This window comes from the organism of the source record quoted next, unplaced genomic scaffold (genome assembly GCF_019419815.1).
Source record: "Pyrus x bretschneideri cultivar Hongxiangsu unplaced genomic scaffold, Pyrus_bretschneideri_v1 Contig5, whole genome shotgun sequence".
NCBI lineage: Eukaryota > Viridiplantae > Streptophyta > Magnoliopsida > Rosales > Rosaceae > Pyrus > Pyrus x bretschneideri.
Window position 1 is genome coordinate 2155439 of NW_025999787.1, and position 27447 is coordinate 2182885.

At 37.6% G+C, this 27447-nt stretch overlaps 2 protein-coding genes and 3 non-coding genes across 5 annotated transcripts; 1 reads left to right on the plus strand and 4 right to left on the minus strand.

Annotated features, from left to right (window-relative positions):
• On the plus strand, window positions 1–1421 carry LOC103954208 (54S ribosomal protein L37, mitochondrial-like). The gene is made up of 2 exons (XM_009366011.3): window positions 1–179; window positions 833–1421. The coding sequence occupies exon 2, from the start codon at window positions 843–845 to the stop codon at window positions 1242–1244; it is 402 nt and encodes a 133-aa protein (XP_009364286.2). The 5' UTR covers window positions 1–179; window positions 833–842; the 3' UTR covers window positions 1245–1421.
• A 133-nt stretch (window positions 1422–1554) lies between these two features.
• Window positions 1555–1684, minus strand: LOC125470503. Its single transcript, XR_007252785.1, has one exon. It is a non-coding gene; the product is annotated as a U6atac minor spliceosomal RNA (small nuclear RNA).
• Window positions 1685–8715: 7031 nt separating this feature from the next.
• Window positions 8716–8843, minus strand: LOC125470502. Its single transcript, XR_007252784.1, has one exon. It is a non-coding gene; the product is annotated as a U6atac minor spliceosomal RNA (small nuclear RNA).
• A 9343-nt stretch (window positions 8844–18186) lies between these two features.
• Window positions 18187–20416, minus strand: LOC103954238 (F-box/kelch-repeat protein At3g06240-like). Its single transcript, XM_009366046.3, has 2 exons — window positions 19048–20416; window positions 18187–18386 (listed from the first exon to the last, which is right to left on the minus strand). The coding sequence occupies exon 1, from the start codon at window positions 20330–20332 to the stop codon at window positions 19085–19087; it is 1248 nt and encodes a 415-aa protein (XP_009364321.3). The 5' UTR covers window positions 20333–20416; the 3' UTR covers window positions 18187–18386; window positions 19048–19084.
• LOC125470504 lies at window positions 18510–18642 on the minus strand. Its single transcript, XR_007252786.1, has one exon. It is a non-coding gene; the product is annotated as a U6atac minor spliceosomal RNA (small nuclear RNA).
• Window positions 20417–27447: the final 7031 nt, after the last annotated feature.

Genomic DNA, 27447 nt, shown 5'->3' on the forward strand with positions numbered 1-27447 from the left:
TGAAAACCCTAATCATTTTTCTCCTCCTCCTCTCCTTCTCGCTCTGCACGCTGACTGAAAACTCGGGGAACGATTTCTCGGAAAAACGAGAGGTCGCTCCATCCAAATCCAATCCCTCATCAACTTCTCTCTCAAGAATTTACCCCTCTTCTTCCCCTCTCTCTCTCTCTCTCTCAAAGGTAAGCGATCTCAGTTGATTTTGAATTTCGCTTGTAATTTTCCTCTGTTTTTCTTTCAATTTTGGAATATATATGCAATGCTGATTTTGATTGATAATTTGATAGCCTAAACCCTAAAACTCTATGCCTAAATTAATCTCGAAAACTTGCTTTTTCGTGCCCCTTCTTATTTGTGTTTGGGAAAGAAAGCAAATTCTAGGCTACTCTTTCGATATTATAAATTAAAATGGAAACAAATGATACCCATGATATTGATTAAGTCTTTAATTTGTTTTTTTTGTTTCCTTCCTCTTCAAATTTGGATTATTTTGAATAAAAATTTTAATTGACGGATCTATGCTGTATACTTAATATTCTTGTTTGTGGTATTGAGAAATTTAAACCCGAATGCGACTTTGAAATTATTCTATGCTTCGTTTTGAGAGGAAAGTTTACGGTTTAGGGTACGCTTAATGATCTGATCTTTGGATTTGATCAGTACCCAAATGTCTGGTTTCCACGAAGCAGTGGGAATTGATTTTGATTTTTCAATGTAGTTTTAGGAGGAAACAAGAATGTAGTTTGTTTGTTGAGATTGGTACTTAGCTTCTTTTTGAAACTCATTTGAAGATCACAATCTAATCCTTTCCCTGTCGTTTAATCTGATCTTGTAGTGATAAAGTTATGGCGATGAGTCATGTCAAAACATTTAGAAGCGTTATCAATACCAAGGAAGTCGTTGGGATACTGTCACAAAGAACATTTTCTGCTGGGGCTGGCAAAGCAAAGAAGGACAAAAAGGGTGGTTCTCAAACTGATGCACCGAAAGCGTCAACTCTGGCCAAAGAAGTCAAGGCTACTACTGTGGTCGGAGGCAATATCCTAAAGGATGGAACGGATCCTAAGATCTTGCCAGATTCTGAGTACCCTGATTGGTTGTGGGGTCTACTTGATAAGCGCCCTGCATTGAGTGAATTAAGCCGGAAGAAGATTGAAACTCTCCCCTATGAAGATCTCAAGCGTTTTGTTAAGCTGGATAACCGAAGAAGTATCAAGGAGAATAACTCTCTTAAGGCCAAGAACTAGTTTCTATTTGTCCTTTTGATTTGCGAACAAATGAACTGAATCAGCAGTATTAGCTTCACCGGTAAGGCTGTTTCTCGGTCCCTGTATGAATCTAAGGCAGGTTAGATGTACTTCTCTGCGGAAATGCTCTTTTGTATGTTTTGAGGATCTGTCTCAGAAATATATTATATTCTTGCCTGTTTTCTGAACAAATTGGAAATTAAGTGTTGGTAAACTTTGCTGACTAATAGATTAAGCTATTAAATCTTGGACGAATTTGATCGGCAACAAACTATGTGAACTGTTGGAATTATTTAGGAAATTAAATGAGGAAAACATTGGGTTACAGATTCAACACAAGGGTGGGTAGCCTTAACCGGATGTGTAACAAAAAGCTCGAAAGGTACTCCCTCCCGTCCATGTCAGGGGAGATGCCAACTATCTCTCATTTCAACAAACATAGCAAAGTAATTGGAGATGTTAATACACAAAGACTTGCACCCATTCTGCTTTGCCGATGTGGGAATGGCATAAAGTGCATATTGAACCTTGGCTTGGAGTATTCTACGAGTGCAATTTACCCTGGCTTATGTGCCATCCATAGAAATGATTTTTTGGAATTTTGTTATTGTTCCCGATATTTTACATGACTCAAGTTTTCACAAGGAATGAGTCACAATTAGTTAGGCAAATGTCTAGATAATACGGCTCTCTTCTATTGGATTCTCAATAATGAAAACAAGAGAACCTGATACAACGAAATAGCTTCTCATCCAAATATTCACGACAACATGAGAGAAAAAGAAAGCCTGATCAATTATCCCAGGCGTAAGTATGGCTTGATCATCAACACCCAAACAATGCCATCTACCAATAGTAGCTTAGATTTCAAACAAACCACTAGTTAAATCCAAAGAAAATTATACCAAAAATTAACTATTCCAAGGCTAAGCACAGTTATGATACTATTCCAAATTATACAGACACAAGTACTCAAAAGAGATGTATGCCTTGATGGTAAATGTGGTTCGGCCGTCAGAATGCCGAACTCTGAAACTCACTTGTGAGTATTCAATCATAAAACCACTCAGCGTTCAATGCGCCGAATGCAGTAACTTGTAACACCTTACTTCATCGAGAAGGCTAATAAGATGACCTCTGCCAATTAGGATTCGGAAACCCTTCTCGACTGAGACTTTGATAGGTAACTAGTCGGGCTCGACGCAGTGCTGTTTATCCAAACTGAAGATGCTCCTCGATTGGCTGATTCTACGGCAACAGTGCTGTTTATCCAAATTAAAGATGTTTGCTGGTTGCCTTCATAGTGCTGTTTATTCAAACTGAAGGTGTGTTGGCTGAAAAAGAAAATAAAAAATCTCAAGATGTATGAGAGATTTGCACAAGGCAGTTATGGGTTGAATTGGAGAAGCCTTTACGTTGCCATGGCACCTGTATTTATAAGACTGATGTACTTGCTTGGCACATCTAGATAATTGTGTAGAGTCTGACTGCAACTCTAACTCACTGTAATCTGATATGTGGCCTTCAAATTTCATGACTTCTAAAATAAAGCCTATCTAAGCTTTATCACACCACATCAGAACCCTATGCCACCTAGGCTTCTGATCTTATTAATAAAAATAAATAAAAAAATAAAATAAAAACCTTAAGCAGAAACCTTTACTTCCATCACCATGCAAAAACAAAAAGCCTAGTCTACCTAGGTTTCTTGTGTCATCATCACAACCTAGGCTTATCATATCACCTCCAAAATCCAACCCTATCTAGGCTTCTTCATAACCTTTACCCATGCGTGCATCCTAGGGCTGGGCACGGGCCGGGCCGGGCCCAATTTTGAAGGGACCGGACCGGACCTAGGTTCAAAGGGAACGGGGCGGGCCGGGCCGGGGATTACATTTTCTAATATAAGAACCGGACATTACCCGGCCTGGTTGAAACGGGCCGGTTCGAGCCGGGTCCACGGGTCCTTTTTTTTTTTTTTTTTTTTTTTTGGTTGTTTGAAAAAAAAAAAAAAAAAAAAAAAAGAATTGTACGGATTGCAGATTGCAATCTGCACAAAAACTGCACAGATTGCAAAACTGCACAGATTGCAATCTGCACAAAACTGCAAAACTGCACAGATTGCAAAGTGCAAACTGCACAGATTTGCACAGATTGCAATTGCAGAAAGGCACATACTGCATTTATGCAGATTTTGCACAAATTCACCATTATTCACATCCAATCTAAATACAAAGTCCAACATCCAAGTTCATAGATTAACAATACATCCAAAACAATAATATTACATCTTCCAACATCTAAAAATCAAATCAACATACAAAATAGTATTTGGAGAAATATGTATTTGGATTAGGCTCTGCTCAACCAAAGGCGATTGGATGCTAGGCTACCTCAAAGCTTGAACACAAACCAAGACATAAGATACTCACCAAACTTTTTAAATGGCTCAATTGTTTGCTTAACTTGACAACTTTTTCCTACAATTCATAAATAAGATCATTAGATGTAGTAAAGGGAAAATTAATTCATCTTAAGATTCAAGTGCTTGCATTGCTGATGGCTAAAGGGAAAATTAATAATTGTAATCAGATTCAAAGAAGCCTCCATAAAGATCTGGTAGAAATTGTTTAAGGTGGCTCATTCAAGTTAGGCGGTCCAAAACAAATGTTACGAGGGTCTTATGCAGCTTAAAATCTTGACAAAGACAATGTTGTAAAAAGAGTCAGATCTGCGCATTCAAACTTGATGGGATCAGTTCCTTTGTTGCAAAAAACCCATCCAATTAGAACAAAATCTCTAAACTTTATCCTTCCCAATTTCTCCTCCACCTCCAAACTCAAAACCTCATATTAATGACAACCTAATTAACACTAATTACAATTAAAGATGCTAAATTTAAGCTAAATCAAGATTAGACTGATGAGATGACCTAAAATCCTCCCAAGATGCAAGAGTTACACTTCGCACACAAATCTGTTACGTGTAGAAGGGCATGACAGTTTTTTAGATCATATGGATGGAGTTAAACAGAATGAGTTTTTAGGATTATTCAGGGTAGATGAAGTTTTGGATCGATTTAGCTTTTGGTCCCCACCCCCACCCCCCGCGGATTCCTTTCTTGGTTATGCACAGAGTAATTGATTATGATATCCATTGTCACATTACACTTTCAACTTTTAAAACCTAGATATAAATTTGATTGGATAAGATTACCTTTGTTGTCTTTAGCAGAGATAGTCCTTGACCTTCAATCCCAGAAGTCACCCTCAGTGCACCAAATTTCTTTGCGATTTACCTCTGTTATATGCTTCTCAGATCCTAATTTGAAACCTTTAATAAATATGGCAATGAAAATAAATTAAAATTTGAAAAAATGAACAGAAATATAATGGATGTCTCCGGATTGCAAATCAATATGCTTGGAAATACTTCAGAATATATGTGAAATACAAGGACTTCTACTCAACATTTGGATGCGAAAACAAGCTAAAAAAATCAGAAAATCCACCAAATCAGCAAGAACAAACATGAACATCCCAATATATTGAGCACAGATTATATACATCAGAGGTTAAAGAACCTATAAAAAAAATAATAAAAAAAAAAAGGTTCAAGAATTCACCTGAACTGGCAACGGCGATGGAGTGTTGGTGATCGAGACGGCGGTGATGTCGTCGGGAAAGAGAGAACGAGAATCGGGAAGATGGGTGGTGCGAGACTGCGAGTGCCTGGCTCTAGGATGAGATGTCGAGGAGAACGAAGAAGATCAGCCATGGTGGACCTGGTGGTCGTCACTCGTTAGGACGAGGTTAGTCGGAAAAGAGGGGCTCAGGACGAGGTCAATCGGAAGGGAGGTCAGTCGGAAGGGGTGGTTGTCAGGGCGAGATCAGCCGTGGAAGGGAGGGGCTCAGGCCGAGGTCAGTCTGACTTCAGAGACGGAGAGGTCGAGCCGTCGAGGTTGAGGTCCAGTTTGTCGAGAGAGAGTAAAGACTCTCACTGAATCATATTCAATTAGGGTAAAAACCAACGGCCATGATTGGAAGATATGTTCATTTTCAATCTGGGCCGTCCATTTCAATTAAAAACGGGCCGGTCCGGGGCCCCGTTTTTCTATAAATCTGGAACCGGCCCGACCCTAGAATGCCATTACCTAGGCCCGCCCTGCCCCGTTTCCCCTATTTAAAAACAGGACCCGCCCTGTAACCGCCCCAAACCGCCTATACCCGCCCCTACCCGCGGGCCCAGGACCCATTTGCCCAGCCCTAGTGCATCCTGATCCCCACCATACTCTAAATAGGCAACAATCAATTTGAACCACCTGATGCCACCCACATATTCACACGCCAAAACACCCAAATCAACTTGAATTGTGCTGCCACGTGTCCAGTTGGAAATGCATATCTCATCCTTCATAATAAATTATTTTTAAAAGATAATTATGATAAAACACCATAACATTATCCTCCAATAATAAAAAAATGAATTATCTCCACTTTTCATCTGACGGTGTAAAGCTATGCTCACTCAACGACCTTGATTGCACAAGCCGACAGTGTAAATTCGGGTCCAAACAGGGGCGTACTGAATTTTGAGTAGCAAATTCTGATTAAACTTGTTGGAAATCTTTGTTTTCATTTGGCTTATTATTTAGTTTCTTCCAATATCTCAGAGTTTCGTGTATAGTTTCAAATTTGGTTTTCTTTATTGAATAGAGACGATCTATTTACACTGAAATACTTGTTTTTTTTTTTTTTCATTCTAATAGGTCATTTCATTCTAATGGCTCATTTCATTTTCACCTTCATATTGCATCCAATAAACGTGAAACCAACATCATGAAATAAGTTTTCAAAATTGTAGATAATTATTTGACGGTTAATTAGGTACTAGTTGACACACCCCAACCGAAATCGAGACGTGCTGACCATCAAGTGAGGGTGACGAAGCTAAGTGCTCAACAGAAGTGATAATTATGCGAAAACATGGGTAATAATAGAAAAAAACGAAACTCAAACTTAATTAGACTAGAAATAAGTGTGTGAAAGTGAACATAACGAAACACAAGTATTCAGAGCATAAGTATCAATAGTGCAATCAGACAAACAAAGTATTAATTATACAAACGGGGAGAATATCCCTACAGTTATTTAGTCGATCGTTAGAACCACCGAGAAATCCTCGTGAGCCACCAAGATGTACAGCTACCTGGGACCTGGAGGGGCACAAAACAGAAGGGTAAATGGGCAAAAACAAAACGCTTGAAAACACATTTATCTTTTCTAAACATAATAACTTCTCACTGTAAAACCCGTATAGTCTCCAGAAAATAATACTATGTATATACATACGAATACCAATGCATAAGGCTAGTAAAAAAACTAAAGTATGCCATGTCATAACGTTTCTGCACTAAAAGATGTAAGCCAGGTGAAATCAACATAAAATAATATGCCAGTCAGAGTCACCTAATGTGACCTATACGACTGGACCTATAGCTCATCAATATATGCTAGCACACGAGTCGGAACCACCTATTGTGATCTGTACGACAGGGTTGGGTGTAAATATGTACGCTCAAGTGCTATGATCACGTGAAGGTTCTGTGAATAATCGCTGGTCACCTACAAGTTGGAACCACCTATTATGGTATGTACGACAGGGTTGGCACCAAACTTGGATCCAAGGTGAGCATGCAATGCGGGAGATGAACATCACATGAAGGACTGTGCCCTGGCCTCGGGCGGGAGCACTAACACTGGGATGCAGCAATGATGAGCTCTAAATGCATTTATCCATAACAATGTGCCATGCAACCAATACCATCACAATATACTCACTTGAAGCTTGCCTAAGCCTCCGCGGCATCAAACGATATAATTCACGATTTATAATAATGCAATACTTAAAATGCAACTCATTTTCGACATGGCATTTAAAGCATAAATCATTTTAAAAATGTTATGGAATTATATATATATATATATATATATATATGTGTGTGAAAAAACTAATTTTACGTTAATTTTAAAACACATACACAAACCCTAGGAATAACTTCACATACGGTGCTTAAATGGGGTGTTTGAATATACCAAGATGATCTACTCGACAATACGAACACCCCCATATTTTTTAAAAAAAGTTTTGGATGTTAGACGCGCAGCCACATGCCGACCATGAGCAGGCACGTGCCTGGCACGCTGATGGAACCCCTAACGGCGTTAGGGAACTCGCCAAAGTCCACTGCCGGCCACTGTTTGGTTAGCCGGTTTCTGAAATTTTTTCAAAGTTTAATATCTTCTTCAATTCTCAACCAAAATCCATGAAATTTATATGGATTTGAAGGTCTTGAAGAGTAGAACACGTTTGTACATTAGAGGTCCAAAATCCAACAGAAAGTGGTCAGAAAAACCTTCGAAAGTTCCAACCAACTAGGGGCCCTCTCGAACTTGCCTATTCTGACGTCCACTCCACTCCAAAATTACTCCAAATGCTAGGGAACTTGATTGGAAGCTTCCTCAAGCCTTAAAACTTCATGAATCGTCTGCGATCACGTCGTCCAAAGTTCCACCGTGGCGAAGCTCAAGAATTGACGGGTCAAAGTTCACCAAAAAAAGAAACTAAGGGTATGGTGATGATCGTGAAGTTGAGAGGAGGATGATGGTGGTCCTTATAAGCTCGATCCGTGCTGATTTGGTTACGCTTGCGAGCTGGGGTGTCTCGGGTGTACGAACAGAGAGAAGAGTCGAGAAGGAGGGAGAGAAAGGGTGAGAGTGTACGTGTACGTGTGTGTGTGATTGGCAGAAGAAGAAAATAATAAAATCTAATTGGGCCCAATAGAAAATGAGCCCATATAATTGGTTCGTAATTACTCGTTTACGCACTTCAATAATTGTAACTTTCTCGTTACAACTCCAATTTGAATCTAACTCGCGTCAATGTATTTGTGACGTCAAGCACAATTTAATTACGATAACAAGGAAGATAATTTAAAACTGCTTATGTACATCCACGTCACTAAGCCACCGAGGGCATAATCATCATCTTACAACTCGGGAAGAAAATTACAATGAAAATTAGAATGGGTCGTCACAATAGTAACCCATTATTTTGAAATATTGAAACATCTCACATTTGAAAGTCCTAAATTCGATTCTCCCCTAAACTATATCTAGACTTTCTAAATTCGTTTGGACAAAAAAATGGCCCATTAGAAAATCTACAAGTTATGCACTCCCTTGCTTGGTTTTGGCAACATCGACCCGGTTTGACAGTATCACTGTCAGAGATATTGCCATCGTACATTCCTTGAAGTTCCTTGATAAAAATAAAACTATACAGAAAAATTCTCTGGACCAACGAATGCATGGAATCCAACGATAGGTGACCAAGAGAACAACACTTGAAAATTAAAATCCAATTTTTAAATGAATCAAACAACCTGAATTATTTAGGAAATTAAATGAGAAAAAAAATTGGGTTATATATCCAACACAAGGGTGGGTAGCCTTAACCGGATGTGTACCAAATAAGCTTGAAAGCTAACTCCCGTCCCTGTCAGGGGAGATACCAACCATCTCTCCTTTCATCAAACAAAATAAAGTTTTTGGAGATGTTGATATAAAAACCCTCCACCCATCGTGCTTTGGCCGATGTGGGAATGGCATAAAGTGCATATTGAACCTTGGCTTGGAGTTTTCCATGACATCAATTTACCCTGGCTTATGTGCCATTCATCCAATTAATTTTTGGATTTTGGCATTGTTCCCGATATTTTACCCATGACCCTTAAATTTTCACGAGGAATGAATTCCAATTAGTTAGGCAAATGTCTAGATAATACAGCTTTCTTCTATAGGATTCTAATAATGAAAACAAGAGAACCTGATACAATGAAATGGATTCTCATCCAAATATTCACAACAACTTAAGAGAAAAAGAAAAATTGATCAATTACCCCAGCGTAGGCACGACCTTAATCATCAACAGCCAAACAATGCCATCCACCAATAGTAGCCTAGATTTCAAACAAACCTCTAGTTAAATCCAAAGAAAATTACACTAAAAATTAACTGTTTCCAAAGCTAAGCACAGTTACGATACTATTCGAATTTACCTGAACACACTACTACAAAAGTGGTTTATTGTGTCGATGGTTGGTGTCGGTTTTATATAAAATACTGGCGGATAAGACATTTCCGACACCCTCCTTACATGGTGTCGGAATTACTGTCGGGTATAAGCAACATAAATTGTCTATGTCGCTTAAAGCCAACATAGATTTTAATATTTTTAAATGGTGGTGTCGTATAAAAAGAAAACAGTGTCGCTTTCAACCGATATAAAGTTAGTGTCAGTAAAAATGAAACTCATGTCGCTTCTTCCCGACACTAATAAATATTTTTTAAATATTTTAAAACTTCCCGTCGGTTGTAGCTGACAGGTTGGTGTTTCTATTTTTTTTAAATACTTACCTCGCATGACAAAATTTTGGCGGGATATTTCCCCCTGTATTTTTAAACGAAAAAAGAGGATGTCAATCTCCCTCTTTCAAGAGGCTTCACCTCGAGCCCAGAGGCTCACTTCCCTCATTTATCTCTACCTTCTTCCAAGCACACCCTACAACGGCAGCTCCTTTCTCTACATTTTCTCAAACCCTAACCTCCATTTCTGCAAACCAAACCTTAATCTTCCATCATCAACCCATAAGACCTCGTAGCCATGGATTTACTGCATCACTAGAAGGGTAGCAGCATCTATCTTGGTGCAGACGTACTCAGAGGTAAATTTCTCACCCTCCCTTGCTGATTCATGCACTCAGGTTCACGGATTGAAATATACCATACAAGAAAAAAATCTTCAACTCCTCATGCTTATGTTGTTTCTTTTGCAGGGACCTGAGATCTGCTATAAAAATTAAAAAATAAAAAATAAAAAAAAGTCGATATAACCACCGACATAGCCCCAAATCACATCTCAAGGAAAAACCACCACGGAGTTGTCTCTATTCTAGATCCGTCATTTAAAGGTATAACAACAAAATCTATTCTAATTGGATGATTTGGTGGTGAAAGGGTTGGAAGAATAAGTGGAACTCTTGATGTATTTACAACCTTCCACGTAACTATTAATATGTGAATGCTAAGTTGTCTAATGCATGACTCACTAAAGCTATAATCTCCATTGAGCTCCTCTTTTATGTTCTTGTTCAATAAGATTAGCAATTCGAAAATCCATATAAAAATTCATGCATGTTCATTTTGGATCTGAAGAGCAAGGACACTGGAAATCATAGATCCATAATTTTTGAAAGGTATAAAACCTGAGTTTAATCTATAGAGATTAGAGCCCTAATGTTGAAGTAGTAAAGTATTGAAGCACTGATCTGATGGCAAGCATGGCAACATGGAGCTACATAATATGTGGTCTTCGACAAAGGCAAGCACGGGAAAGCATCATGGTAGCTGCTAGTATTATATGCAAGCATGGAGCTGATTAGTATTATATGTAATTGTTAGTTTGTTTGTCGTCATCTTGTAACCAGTTCTCTAATAGCTCCTATATATGTATTATTTGTACTTCCTTAATTATATGAAATATAATACATTTTAACGACAAATTCTACACCCAAAGACCCCAGTTGAATTCTTGAATAAATTGAATCTGTGAAATTTGCATCTCATGTACCATCTATGTAGGAATGCATGATAATTATTTTATTTATCAAGATGTTAGGCAATGTTGGTTAGGACTGACAATAGATTGAGTATTTTATTTGTTAGCTGCTACATGATGTCGGTTATGACCACCATCATGTTAGAATTTATTTTATATTACTTTACTTCATGGTGGCGGATTAAGGGGACTAACCGACGTCAATACCCTTTTCTGACGCTAGCAATGGTGTCGGCTTCCCCATCCGACATTACATGACTTGATGTTGGATTTTTACCATAAATCCGACACTAATTAGTGTTTCTTGCCGGTTTTCACACCACCAGCGATAGTCTCTTTTGTAGTAGTGATAATCTTAACCTTGGCAATAGCTTTAACATGGCTTGGAATGTTCTTAGTTTTGGCAGGAGGGTGCCCTGTGGCCCTTGTTTGGTTCCTATTTGGTTCAAAGAATACAAAATACACACAAAGAAGTGAAATGGGTGATAGGAGCATATTTACGCACCTTAGTTAGCTTGTTCTTGTGCATTTATAGTGTTTTTCCTTAGTAAAGTAGTCTTTTAAGCTAGTTCTATGTGTTGTCAGGTTTTAAGGGAAAAGTATGCAAAAGGATGCATTTTGGAGCCTTTTGGAGCAAATTAGAGCTTGGAATGGACATCATATGCTTGGAGCCAAGAGGATGGACGAAATTGAAGATTTGAAGATGATGTTTCCTACTTGAACAAGGTTTTAGTGCCAAAGTATGCAAAAAGAAGCAATTTGGAGCATTCTAGAGCATTTTTGGGCCAAGATTGGATAGTGCAAGCATGGAGGCATGAGGATGGACGAATTTGAAGGCTTGAATTCAGTTAGGGAGCTGCAAGGGGGCCTAAAAACCTTATTTCTAGAAGGCTTTATCTATTCACACATGGTGCCTAATTTCTGCCTAATTTCTGTATTGGAAGAACAAGTCGTCCTACCTTGTCTCCTAGCCGTCCTACCTTGTCTCCTAGCCGTCCTAGCTTGTCACAAGCCATCCTACCTTGTCTCTTAGCCGTCCTACCTTGTCTCCTAGCCGTCCTACCTTGTCACAAGCCATCCTACCTTGTCTCCTACCTTGTCCAAGCCGTTCTAGCTTGTCACAAGCCGTCCTACCTTATCTCCTTACCTGCCGCACCTAGGAAGCATTATCCCTTTTTATTTCTGATTTCTAAGCCTATTTCCTTGTGGATTTAGGTTATTCAAGTCCATATCTGATTACCCTAGGGTTTTAAGTGCCTATATATACTCATATTAACCCCTAGATCAGATGAGGACCTCTCATACACATTCATTCATTCCAGAAATTCGTCCAACCCTCTCCACATCCTTGCCGCAGCCACCAAACACCTTTCTCCTTAGTTTTAAGCTTTACCGCACCATCCCCTTCCCCTAAACACTACTACATCCCTCCATAACCATGCATCCATACACCTAAGGCCCTAAACCTGTCCCTAGACCTTTGCCGCACCAAGGAGGAGGAGAAGGAAGCTCGAAAGTTCATGCAATTCAAGTTCGCGTCGCTGGAATTTCTAGGTGTTTCTTTTCCTTTGATTTCAATGTTTAATTTCAATTCTCTTTGTTTTGTGCGTATGAGGAACTAAACCCCCCCCTTGGCTAGGGGGGGATTCGAAATACATGTTTATGCTTGCGATATGATTTGATTACTTCTAATTGCGTTTCATAAGTTGTGAATTCAATTTACTTATCTATGTGAATTACATTGATTTGTGTGTGTTGGTTGAGAGTGCACGCTTAATTATCATGCATAAATTGGATGCTAGGATATAAGGAAATTTCACCTAATCGTTATGGAATTATATTCACAAGTAGTAAAGGTTGATGATCTCAATCACGTTAAGTAAATTCTTGGCATAAGTTTTATGCAATCATAGTAACAAGTGCTTCGTCAATGCTTATGGTTTTCATAGAACTTAATGATTCTTGCTTGTATCTCTATTATGCAATCATGTAGGGGACTTGTGGGGAATGTTTTGGGTTGTCGTATGCAATCATCCAATTCAATAACGTTAGGAAAATCTGAGGGTTAATTAGTGCAATTCACGGTTAATCTGGGGCGTTGAGAATTCATGGTTTATTGAAAAGCAATTAGAAATCGTTTTGTGTGCAAGTATAACATGTGTGGAGATGAACCCCTTAGCTAGCTTCCCATCCATTCAATTCCATCAAATTCGTTTTTACAATCTGTTCTAATTCAAAAAGTTTGTTTTGTTTTTAAATTCGTCCAAAACCAATCCCCCTTTACTTTGTTAAGTCATAGTAGTTAGAAATCACTTTAGTTTGTGTTTTTAAGTGTCTTAGGTCAAGTTAAAGCCAATTTTCGTCCAAAGTTGTGTCTAGTGTTCAAAACTGCCCAGATAGTGTTTTTAAGGCAGTTTTGAGTGTTTTGGTTTGTTTTGGTGTTTTAAAGTTTAGTTTGGCATTCTTTGAGTCTAGTATAGTGTTTTAACTTGTTTTTACGTATTTGAGTCAGTTTTCAAGTGATTTTGCAATCCCTCCTAATCCCCGGCCTAGAACGATCCCTACTTATACTTATACTACAATTGTCACAAGAGGGTTTTAATTTGTGTGCTTATTTAGTTAGCATCAATGGGTAATAATCAAAACAGTGGATAGAGTGATAAAAAGACAACTAAAACAAGAAGAAGAAGATAAAGGAGGCACACCTTGTCGTCATCGCAAATGATGAGAGAGTTTTGGCTGCAAGCGATAACAGAGCGGACAACCTGCGAACTTGGGTCATCACGCCATCACTTTGTGGTGTCATAACTTATGACTCGTGAATGACAGAATACGAAAAGAAGACGTAAGGGCACTGTAGTGCATGCAACTTTGGGTCGAATAACAAACTAATAGTTCATCTTGTAAACATTACAATGTCATCAACTTATGAATTTGTTGCAATGTTAAACCTCCATTAATTATATCATCGGTTATCCCCTGGCTTTGGTGGCTTGAATATTCTTGGTGCTGGCAATGCGCTTGGGGTTGGAGATATGCTTGAGCTACCAATGTGAGAGTCAAAATATTCCTCGTCGTAGAGCAGCTTGTTGAAGTTAAGCCTTCGTCAAACTAGCAGCTTCTAACTTTCCATTCGTGGACCAAGCCTATCAAATACCGATGTTTGATTCTGTTCTAAAGTTTGGCTAGTCAGTTGAGATGCAAAAGATTTTAAACTACTCATTTTGGGGGATGGGGAAGTCTCTGATTTCAAATGTTTGACCAAACGATCTAAGTTTGGACTAATGATTGTGATTTCAAATTTACACCGACTACAAAGTATCACTGGTGTGTCAGAACCATTTAATCCTTGGCTAACAGAGTTATGTCTGACGTGAACTACAAGGACCAGATGATGTGCTAGAGGATCCTGCTAAGCAAGATCGATCTTTAACCTTGGTACCTTATTCTGCTCAGGTATGTAAGCATGACCATGTAGATAGTTGCTGATAGGACAAGACCAGTGTCAACCAACATCTATGCCTTCTCAGATAACTTGAGCTTTCCTTTATCAATCTAATCTTGGATGGCATTGTGAAACATAACGCAACTGTTGGTTGCATGCTTGTTAGAATTGTAGAATTTGCAATAAACTTTTCCCTTTAGGTATAACATGACCTAGCCAAATCTTGATTTCTTCACTGCAAGGAATTGATGGAAAATAATGTCGACCTTAATGATGTCAAAGGTATAGGCCTTCGAGGCTTAGATTGTAGCCTCGGCCGAAGTTGTCGCATCTTAGTATCCTTTGTGCTAGCATGAGACAAAGCCTTGCATATAAATGACTTATCAATTATGATCTCAGAAACATCTATATTGACATACGGTGCACCCATGTCTTGAGCTGAAGTGTAACTCACGATTCTTATAGTGTTCATTGGGACGTTGTTTTGATTACGTTTTCTTCTCTAAGCAATGAGTCATACAGCTCAACATGTTTAGCCAATTCATACATATCGCTAAAGTCCATGCCTAGAAATTTCTTTTAGAACTCCATGTCGAGGCTATTCTGGGCTATCCGAACATATTCTGGCTCAAGCAGAGGAGCCCGGCACTAGTTTTTAGCTCACTTAAAGCGATAGAGATACTAGATAGGTGATTCATTTGGTGCTTAGGCCATCCTATCCAACTATGAAATCGAGACTTTCATTCCAACTCGGTAGAATTGTTCATGAAACTTCCTGACTAAACCATCCCAATTTTGCACTGAGTTTGATGACAGGTTGATATAACGTGAAAAAGTGACCGAGGTCAGAGAAGAGTTTAATCGCGACTTATGGAAGTCATGGTCGGCATCTCCACATTGGGCAATGAACCGAGCTACGTGTTCCAAAGAAGAGAGTTTTGATTTGCCAGAAAAAAAAGACTAAAATCATGAATTCTGAAACCTCGAGGATATTCAACTTCTCAACATATTGAGGAAAAACGTGGATGAATTGTGAGATCAACTGCCCTTTTTTCATGATCAAGTTGATCATTCTTTGAATCTTGTCCATGTCAATTATTATGAGATCCCATTTCTCGTCAATTATGGTTGTGCCCCACCTAATGGTGGCGGCCCGTAAGGAAATTCTACAGTGGATTTCTTCCCACTTAAACTACCCTTAAACTGATATGGCAACAAAGGTACTTCTCTACCATGGTTGATCTTTTTCTTTGAGTGGGCTGTATTCGATGATTGTTTCTCATTGATAGCATCTAATTGAGTATGTCGAATCTCAATGAATAACGCCGTCAACAAATGGTTTGTTTCGTCGTGACTCCACTTAATTTCCTCATGGTGCTGATTGGCTGTATCTTGTTTAGGACTGAATCGACCAATTTCACGCTCCAAAACAGTGTCAAGTTACCTGGTATGCTCGGTGAATTTATGCTTGGTAAAAATTTTAAGAGGTGCATTAGAGGTCTCATTGTCTTCTTCATCGACAACCCTTCTGGGGGTTGAAAATCGGCAAGCTTGGTTGTCTGCGTAATAGTCGTTATCGATGATGTCTAGCTACGAAGATTTATTTCCATTTTTTGACAAGTTGTAAGATCTAATGTGATGATGACATGAAGGTTCTGCGCAATTTCTACACCAGTAGACACAATTGCTTGATTAATAAATGATTTTTCCATTATTGTCTTTTTTTCTTTCTACAAAATGAGTTTTGATGGTCATGAACTTCGTAGCTTTTAGCACTGGTCCTTCTGGCCGTGTCAAAATGTTGACCCTAAAAACTACCAAGCCTATGTGATGCGCATGCCAAGTAACTAAGAGACTACACCTTTCTTGTGGTTAATGAGGGCATGCCAACTCGCTACCAAGGTGAATCAGGTGGGTAAGATGAATGTAGTGGTGGGGTCGAATCGCGCTGTTGATTTTTGGATCGAGCAACTTAAGCCTGGGAAGGAACACTCTCAGCATAGGGTTCTTAAAACCTGAAGACAAGGTTGTTAATCTTGCTGCGAAGTTTAGGATCCTTTACACTGGGTTTAGTGACTTCAACTATATTAGTGAAAATATAAGTGCGTGGAATCAATATTAGGCTATAAAGACAAAGATACTCAAAAGAAATGAGTGTCTTTATGGTGAAAGTTGTTCAGTTGGATGAATACCAAGTTCTGAAATGTACATGGGAGTCACCAATCATAGAACATCGAATTCGTTAGGAAGCTAATGAAGTGACCTCTATTGGCGAAAGAATAAAAAACTTTTCACCGGCTGAGACTTGGATAGGTAACTAATAAGGATAGGAGAGTGATGTTTAACCAAACTGAAGGTCTCCTAGGCTAGGCAGGTTCTACTGCTCCAATGTTGTTTAACCAAACTGGAGGTGTTGTCGGTTGTTGACATAGTGATGTTTAACCAAATTGAATATATGCCAACATGAAGGGGTTAGTGAGCCATTAGTTTTTTCTCAAGATGTGTGAGCATTTCGCACACAACGTTGATTTGTGTATTGAGTTAAAGATCCTTTCTTGTTGTAGAGCCTCTTCTATTTATAGGTAAGGCTTCAAGGTTAAATAAGTATGCCGAGGCAGAGTCCTGATATGACTAAGTTTCCTCAGCATTTACCTGAATATTACAAATTATCTTCCCTTAGCCGAAACTACACCCTCATCCAGTATTGGCTTCTTCATTCGATCTAGGACTCTAGACCTAGTCTCTTTCTAAGCTCAATTCATTCTTATATGATTAAACATGAATTCTAATCATTCTAATAATTCCGTCATATCAAAATAATTGTCAATCCTTAACAGTTTCAACCCATCAAGGACTCGACCAAGCCATGCTCAAACATGATCCTTTCATAGTCCTTCAGTCATAAGGACTCAATTGAGCTAACATCATTTTGGGCTAGAACGCCCTAGCTAGATTATTGAACCAATGTTGGGCTGAGTATCAAGAGTTCCTACTTCAGATTACTCGCCCAAACTTATATTTCAGGCCCAAACAGATGTAAATAAGCAACCCATAACAAGCATATGTCCAAGTTTGAGAGCGCGGAAAGTGGGGAACCAGTGTTCTATTAACTCGTTAATATTCTATACCGTTTGTTTCCCTTTTTTTATTCTTTTCTCTTACGTACTAATTACTGACGCTTTGGATGAAATTTAACCAACCAACCTATGCTTCCAGTTTTATTTCATGAAACCTACTTTTCCTAAAAATATTTTAAAACCACTCGCATTTTGTTTTCGACATTCATCGTTCAATTTTGACGTCATAGGATCCTTACCGTTGTCTGCAATTTTGACGTCATCCTCTCTTTGACAGCGTCTTGACACTCACTGAGATTTTGATGGTTGCCAAAGTTCTTATAGACTAGTACTGCAACCCAAGTGAAGTTCTAGCACCACCAGGCCGATTTCAAGTAAAGGAATCACAATTTAGAACACGTAGTAATGCTATACTGCTAGACATACCACATTTAGTATAACATTTTAATACCATATGATATATACAATCAACATCCGATGTGACCCAATCGTTAATTGGCGTGATGTGTACACATCATCGTTTGCCATGTCATGTGGTATTAAAATGTGAAACAAAAATTTGGCATGAATAGCATTATTGTTTGCAAACTCAATGTGGTCAAAGTAAGGTACTCATAAAGGTTTTGATAAAATACGTACTCATACAAAGCAAAGAGCAAGTTCCCTCTCCTGGACAAAGAAAGGGGTAGAGCCTTACACTTCAACATAGCATAAGGTTTTCTGAACTTACTACAAACGGGACAGCAGGGTACGACACTACAAGTAAACTACAGTAGGCCTGAGAAACATCATCAACTCAAACTCGTTGCTTATAGTCTCTTTGGAAAGCTCTTCAATTAGTTGAAGGTTGAAACTGCCCCCCAAACCTCGAAGACTTGATTCCGATGTTGCCATAGCTTCAAGCTGCTGAGTATCCCTAGTGCATTTTCTTCAGTGAGTTTCCTTCAACAACAGACAAGAAAACATCACCTTGAGAGGCATTTACATCCACAATAATTGAGTGTATGAGCAAATTAAAGCACTTACTATCTCGTCTAATAATTCTTTGGGAAATTTGAGCCAGTCATAAAATGATTCAGAAAAAACTTGAAATATTATAGACTAACTGTATGTTTTGTTAACACGTAAGCCCGGAGGCTGCCCCTGTCCCTGTCAGGGGAGAGCCAACTATCTTGACATCTCTCCTTTCTTTGAACACAAGTACCACTAAGATATATATGGATCCAAACGCTTAGCTACAAGGTCCTTGACATCGGCTTATTATGTACGGATTACCTGAATGAGATTTGTTTATGAGAAAACTAAACATCCAATTCGACCATGGCTTTGATTTGGGTACTGGGGCCTGAGGCTGACGTTTTTACATATGGAAAGAGACAGGACCACATGTGATGAAATCAAAACAAAAGAAAGTACGATTCACAACTTTGTAGCAAACTACAGGTAACAGGAAGAATATGTATCTGAAAGAAACATCATTAATAACATAATCAATCAACTTAACTGCAAAATCTCCTCGTCACTTATTTTAAAAATGAGCCTTATGCAACTAACACAGTAACAATACATCTAAATTACAGGCGAGGATACAAAATGGGAGTACCTTGTTTTCCTTGATGTTCTTTGTCAACATGGTGACACTAATTAGGCGAAACAACACTCTCCAAGTAGACCTCAGCATCGCGAAGTTCATGAAATTGGGGAATCGGGAGAGTGAGAAAGCTGTGATCATTGAAATTGTACAAGCACAATTCACTAACCCACTTGGCGAACAACATATCATGATCGTTCTTCCGGTATGGGGTAGGCATTATATTGCCAGAATCGATCATGGTAAGGGAGAGCTTGATTCTGGTCCAAGACTCTCTCACTCCATATTCCTTCATCACCCAAAACTCATGTTGTCCTACATCTTGCAGAGTCCATAGTGACACACACAGGCATCCCCTGAACGCCCCAAGACTATAATAAGTAAAATCTTCCTCAACAAAATCACTCGGCATTTGAATTTCTCGAACTTCCTCCTCCTCTGAACGGAAAGACATGATAGTCGGAGTTTGTCCTCCGGTTCTTCTCGTCAACCAATGGAAGCCCCCATTCAACAAGGTCCCCTTCGAATCGTCATTGAAAATCCTTCTGTAGGGAAACCGCCCCTCGATCACACGCCATGCACCCGTTTTCAACCCATGGACACCGAAATCAATCCCATCCTCGAAGCACCGCCCAAAAACCACCTTGTAATCATCAGCATTGTCATCAAATCCAAACCCAAAGAGGTACTTAGAGCAAACCCCCACACCAAACTCCGGCGGTGTAGGGATTTTCTTGGACTGCCTTATTGCAGGGTTGAGTAAATACATCTCCAAATTCCGCAATGCAAAAAACAGCAAACCCTTGCATGCAGACACCAACGTTACAAAGTTTTCTGGGCTGTCACTGCTGTAAACACACTCCATCTCCTCCTCAGAGACCAAGAGAAAATCACGGCCGTCGTCGTTACGAACGAGGAACTCGTCGAGGTCAAAAGAGTAAATTGAGTTCAGCCCAGGATCAACGAGTGCAACTCTTCTTCTTTGGGAAAGCACTTCATCATTCTGACAGAGTTTTTTGTAGTGAACTTGGGCAAAGCTGGGGTCGGTGATCAGAGAAATCCAGGTCTTTGAGACACACTTGAACCGGCAGAGCAACTTGGCCGGGAGCCTTGAGAGGATGTCCGAAATAATCTCCGTTGGGAGGTTGGGCTTGTTTTCCACCACGGTCTGCTGTTCCATGATTTGGGTCGATCTGAAATTGATTTCTGGTTGGGTTTTTATCAGTTGGATGATGGGAGGTGTTGCATGTGGGGGTTTGCGCTTAGTTTTTGATGATGGCAGCAGGTGGTGGTGCATTCATTTGGTTTTGTTGCAGAGTTTTTTTTTATGACTATAGCTGGAGCTTTTGTTGTTTTCTGTAAGCATGTGAAGCAAAACGTTTTTCTTGTTTTTGCTAAAGTTAATGTTTACTGGGCTGGTCTCTACCGTCCTCAGGCCCAAGTTTTACGAGACCCACGATAAATACCAATAAATTCTTTTCTTTTTAAAATTTAAATACATCAAAGGATAAATAGTTAATTACAAAATGAAGCTCTTAGAGCATCCATTAGTATTTAAGAGACACCAAAAGGGGACATGGTCCAACAAAAGCAGCATGGCATGGTTGAGGAAAGATTGTTGCATAAAGGTCCCAACATAACATATTTCAAAAAACATCAAAACAAACTCACAAGAGATTATACATTAATGGTTACATCACTACAAAAATTAGATAGGACCACAAATAGTTCACGAGAAAACTGCGACAACGCTTACATCAATATAAAAGTTAGCAAGAGTCGTCGATAGTTAACTGGAGCAGTGCAGCTACGGTTACATTAGTATAGAAACTAGAACAGTTACATCTCTGCAAAAGTTGTACAGAACCACAAATAGTTCATGAGACATTACAGCAACAGCTGCATCAAAACAAAAAAAATGACCTGACTAAAGACAATTTATGTGAATACTGCTGTAACATTCTCATTTCACGTGAATACTACGGTAACGTTCTCAATTTATGTGAATACTACTGTAACGTTCTTAATTCATGTGAATACTACTGTAACGTTCTCAATTCATGTGAATACTGCTGTAACGTTCTCTGCATTATGAAAGTAAGATTCTCTACATTTTGTCGGTATTGATTATTTTCTTAGGCCTTGTCAACATCAATTAGGGGGATAGCTTATGTAATTTGACCATAATTTTCATGCCTATTAATAAAAGAGGAGCTTGTAGTTCATGCATTCATAGAATAAAACATCTCAATGATTATTAAATTTTGTTCATATCTTGGTTTATTAGAAGAGACATTTTTTATTTGCATGTCCTAGTATTCCCTTATACAGATCAGGCAGAAACAAGAACAGTTCAAAAAAATCTGAAAAAAGGATCATATGAATCCATAAAAATTAAAACAATCTCTACAGCATTTATGCATGGTAAATACCCCCATAAGGAAACAGATACATCCATAGTAAATAAACAACAGATCAGTTTGATGATGGCAGGTGCTGATGCTGGTGCATGCATTTGGTTTTCTTTCTGAGTTTGGTGATGGTAGATCGGTTGCTTTCGAGAAGTATGTGAAGACGTTTTTCTTGTTTTCACTAGGGTTTTGTTAGACTGGGTTGGTCTCTGCAGTCCTCAACTTCTTAGGGTCCAAGACGAACGCCGCCGTTAAAGGTATTAAATATCGATAATCTTTATATATACAAACGTTTTAAGACGAGAAACAACATGACATGGTAGAGCAAAAATTCTTACAGAAAACATCACTAAAAAATTAAGCAGAGATAACTACAGATAGTGCACAAGAACAAATGCAGTAAGAGTGATACTAGAGAGACCATCTTTTTAGATCATATATTATATAAACTACGTGACGTGGCGGTTGATAGTTGGATTCTTTTTTAAATCATTAAAAATGAAATCCAACCATCACCACCACATCATGTGGCTTACAAAATGTGGTTTTAAAAGATAATCTCCCTAGTTTTTTCTATGTAGAATAGTTGCAAACAACAAAAGTGAGAACCAAGATAGTTCGAATACTGCAGTAACAGTTACTGCATTGCAAAAGCAAGATTCAGTGTATTTTCTTTGAAACGATTATTTTAACTTTTGGATTTTATCCGTATGAACATCAATTATCTAAGGATAACTAGGTAATCTGGTCATATTCATGCCTATAAATAAGAAAGCTGGTAGTTTCATGCACACACAGAAGAAAACATCTTAGTGATTCTTAGATTTGGTTCAAATCTTGTTTTATCAAAATAAGACAGATTTTATTTATATGACCTTGTAAATCCTTATCAGTCAATCTCTTATATATTAGTCTCCCCTTCAGTAACTAGTGTAATCCTAGTCAGTAATACTTCTCATATGCATTTGCATATTAATAAGATCTACTTATAACTCTTTTGTTTCAAGATCTGGTAGCAAACTGTAAAACATAAATTTTAGCTCTAAAGTAAGCTTTCAGAAACATTTCAATAACGTGATTATTTCAGGCAAGGTATGGGAAAACTGCATATTCAAGGCACATAGCCTCAAATTTAAAATTCTACTCAGATTTTAGCTTTGAGTTAGCAAAAGTTATACTAATTGGGCACTATCAGAACCAATAATAGCATGTTTACGAGTATCAAAATCTCAAAATTTGTTAATCCAATCACGGCTGGAAAGGAGACGATCTAAGTCTTATGTTTTTCTTGTTTTTGCTAGTCTTATATTTGACTGGGCCTCAACTTTTCAGGACAAATACTGATGAATTCTTTTTATTTATTTATATAATATTCTAGAAATAGTTGATCATAATGAGAAGCTTTTGGAGCATCCATTACGATTTACTACCAGTATCAAATAAAATCTGGAATATTAGGAATCCAACTAACATTTGAAGCCTAAGCGTGTTCTAGTTTAGCAGCAGCATTAAGGGTAAAATGTTAATAGAACTATTCACATGAACACATTTAGACATACTTCACAATCTACGACATTAACTTATTTAAGAGACCAAGAGGGGACATGGTCCAACAAACTCACAAGAGATCCTAGATAAAATGAAAATCAACTAACAAAAGATCCTAGAGTAACAGTTACATCACTATAAAAGTTAGACAGAACCGCATATAGCTCACGGGAAAACTGCAAAAATGAATACGTCACTATAAAATTGTCGGAACCATATACATAGTTCTTGAGAGCAATTCATCAACAATTACATCACTACAAAAGTTAGGACGGTTACATTACTGCAAAAGCTAAACAAAGACACAATAGTTCACGAGACATTACAGCAACAGTTGCATCACAATAAAAGCATGACATAACTAAGACAGTTCACGCGAATACTGTTGTAACGATCTCTGTATTACGAAAGTAAGATTCTCTATATTTTGTTGGTATTGATTATTTTTTAAGCCTTGTCAACATCAATTATGGAGGATAACTTAGGTGATTTGACCATATGTTCTATGCCTATTAATAAGAGAAGAGCTTGTAGTTTCATGCATGCATAGAAGAAAACATCTCAATGATTATTATATTGTGTTCATATCTTGATTTATTAGAAGAGACGTATTTTATTTGTATGTCCTAGTATTCCCTTATAGAGATCAGGCAGAAACAAGAACAGATTAAAAAATCTAGAAAGGATCATATGAATCCATAAAAATTAGAACAATCTCTACAGCATTTATGCATAGTAAATACCCCCAAAGGAAACGGATATCCATGATACTACTCAGAGTTTGATAATGAAATACATCCATAGAAAATAAACAAACAGATTTTATTTAGTTTTCACAGTTTAATGATGGCAGGTGCTGATGCTTTCACAACATTTGGTTTTCTTTCTGAGCTAGTTTGGTGATGGTAGATCGGTTGCTTTTGAGAAGTATGTGTAGTAAGACGGTTTTCTTATTTTCACTAGGGTTTTGTTAGACTGGGTTGGTCTCTGCGGCCCTCAACTTGTTAGGATCCAATACGAACAACGTGGTCGAAGATCTTAAATATCGATAATCTATATATATATATATATATATAACGGTTTAATACGAAAAACAACATAACAAGGTAGAGAAAAATTCTTACAAGGACGATTACATCACTACAAAATTAAGCATAGAGAACTATTGAATGTTGTAAGGATGATGCTTGAAAGTTTATCTTTTTAGACCACATTTTATATAAACTACATGACGTGGCAGTTGATAATTAGATTTATTTTTTAAATCATTAAAATGGAATCCAACCATCAACTGCGGTTTACAAAATATGGTTTGAAAAAATGATTTCCCTAATTTTTTTTCTCTGTAGATTAAATGCAAACAACAAAAGCGAGACAGAACCAAAGATGATCTACTCTTCATTAACTAGTACAAACCATTACATCACTACAAATTAAGCAGAGAGAACTATGGATAGTTCACGAGAACTAATGTAGTAAGGATGATGCTGGAAAAGTCATATTCTTAGACCATATTTTATATAAACTACATGACGTGGCGGTTAATAATTAGATTCATTTTTTAAATCACTAAAAAAGGAATCTAACCATTAACTGTCAATCATGTGGTTTACAAAATATAGTTTGAAAAGATACTTTTCCTAATATTTTTTTTTTCTCTGTAGAGTAGTTGCAAACAATAAAAGCCGAGACAGAATCAAATCTAATCTCCTCTTCATTAACTAGTAACAAGGTGTAATCCTAGTCAGTATTATTCCTCATATTCATTTGCATATTCATAAGATCTGCATATAACTCTCTTGTTTGAAGATCTGTAGCAAACTGTAAAACATAAATTTTAGCTCTAAAATAAGCTTTCAGAAGCATTTCGATAACATGATTATTTCAGACAAGGTACGGGAAAACTGCATGTTCAAGTCAAATACCATTCACGGTTAAAATTCTTCTCAGATTTTAGCTTTGAGTTAGCAAAATTTATACCAATTGGGCATATTATCAGAACCAATAATAACATGTTTATGAGTATCAAAACCTCAAAATTTGTTAATCCAATCACTGCTGGAATGGAAATAATCTAAGTCTATGTTTTTCTTGTTTTTGCTAGCCTTATGTTTGACTGGGCTGGTCTCTGCGGTCCTCAACTTTTCAGCCCAAGATAAATACTGATGAATTCTTTTTATTTATTTATTATATATAATATACTAGAAATAGTTAATCACAATGAGAAGCTCTTAGAGCATCCATTCTATTTACAATTAGTATCAAATAAAATCTGGAATATTATGAATCCAACTAACATTTGAAGCCTAAGCGTGTTCTAGTTTGGCAGCCGCAATAAGGGGAAAATGATAATAAAACTACTCACAATAACACATTTAGACATCTTTACAATAAGGATGGTTCGGTATGCGATCCTAAATTGAAAATGGGATCCCGGATTCCAGAACGAAAATTTTCGAGACTGGAATTTGAAGACCAATCCCAAATCAAAATTTCGGTATTCCTAATTTTCAAGATTCCCGAAATGGTTTCAATATTTCAAGATGGATCAAGATTGGATTTTTGGTATTGGGCTTTTGGGTTAAATTTTGGAATATTTGGGTTGTGGGCTAAAATTTAGGCGTTTGGCCTAAAATTTTGTTCCCCAATTTCATATCAATTGAAATTTAGGCTTTTTACTTTATACCAATTTGAAATTTCATACTAATTCATTCATACCAAGTCAAATTGATGTTTCAAAGTTCCAAACAACTTAATTTCATACATCTATTTCTAATATAGTCTATTATCAGACTACTTAAATTCAACATTCAACATGTATGCAACCAATATATATATATATATATATATATACACACACACACACACACACATGTATGCAACCAATATATATATATATATATATATATATATATATATATATTTTTTTTTTTTTTCTGTTTTGTTCGGGATTCCCGAACCCCTGAATATGTAATCTCGATTCTCGTATCGAAAGGTGTTGGATTGGCTCGGTATGAATCCCAAAAATTTCGACATTAACTTATTTAAGAGACCAAGACGGGACATAGTCCAACAAACTCACAAGAGATCCTAGATTAACGGTTACATCACTGTAAAAGCCAGACAGGACCACATATGGTTCACGGGAAAACTGCAACAACGCTTACATCAATATGAAAGTTAGCCAAAGCTGCAGATATTTAACAAGAGTTGTGCAGCTACGGTTACATTATTATAGAAACTAGAATGGTTACATCATTGCAAAAGCTATACATAAGCACAAATAGTTCACGAGACATTACAGCAATAGTTGTATCACAACAAAAGAATGACGTGACTAAAGACAGTCACGTGAATACTATAGTAACGTTCTCTGCATTACGAGTGTAAAATTCTCTATATTCGTTGGTTTTGATTATTTTTTTAAGCCTTGTCAACATCAATTATGGAGGATAACTTAATTTGACCATATTTCCCATGCCTATCAATAAGAGAGGAGCTTGTAGTTTCATTCATGGATGGAAGAAAACATCTCAATGATTATTAAATTTTTTTCATATGTTGGTTTATTAGAAGAGACATATTTTATTTGTATGTCCTAGTATTCCCTCATACAGGCAGAAACAAAAACAGATTAAAAAAATCTAAAAAAGGATCATATGAATCCATAAAAATTAGAACAATTTCTGCAGCATTTATGCATATTAAATAGCCCCATAAGGAAACAGATAGCCATAGTACCATTCAGAGTTTGATGATTGATGACATACTTCTATGGTAAATAAACAAACAAATCAGTTTGATGATAGCAGGTGCTGATGCTGGTGCATGCATTTGGTTTTCTTTTGAGTTTGGTGATGGTAGTGATAAAATTGAGGTTTCACCATAAAAAAAATTGGCAATATGAGGAGTAACCCAAGATCATATAAGCACATAACAAACATTGCCCCTCACCAATGTGGGACAACTTTCAACACGCCTCCGCACGTGTGGCGGATTTTCAAGCATACACGTGAGCAACAACTGGATGATGTGGAGCGCATGTAACTATTGGGCTTCACACGTGAGACAACCTACTCTGATACCATGATGAAATTGAGGTTCCACCATAAAACCAATTGGCAATATGGGGAGTAGCCTAAGATCATATAAGCACATAGCAAACCTTGTCCCTTACCAATGTGAGACAACTCTCAACTGGTAGATCGGTTGCTTTGGAGAAGTATGTGACGTAAGACGTTTTTCTTGTTTTCACTAGGGTTTTGTTAGACTGGTTTGGTCTCTGCGGCCCTCAACTTCTTAGGGTCGAAGGTATTAAATATGATAATCTTTACATATATAAACGGTCTAATACAAGAAACAACATGACATGGTAGAGCAAAAATTCTAATAGCAACGATTACATCACTGCAAAAATTAAGTATAGAGAACTATACTTAGTTCACGAGAACCA

Bases quoted from the DNA above. Each gene is read 5' to 3' on its own strand.
- LOC103954208 (XM_009366011.3), top strand. From the start codon at position 843: ATGGCGATGAGTCATGTCAAAACATTTAGAAGCGTTATCAATACCAAG.
- LOC103954238 (XM_009366046.3), bottom strand. From the start codon at position 20,332: ATGCACCACCACCTGCTGCCATCATCAAAAACTAAGCGCAAACCCCCA.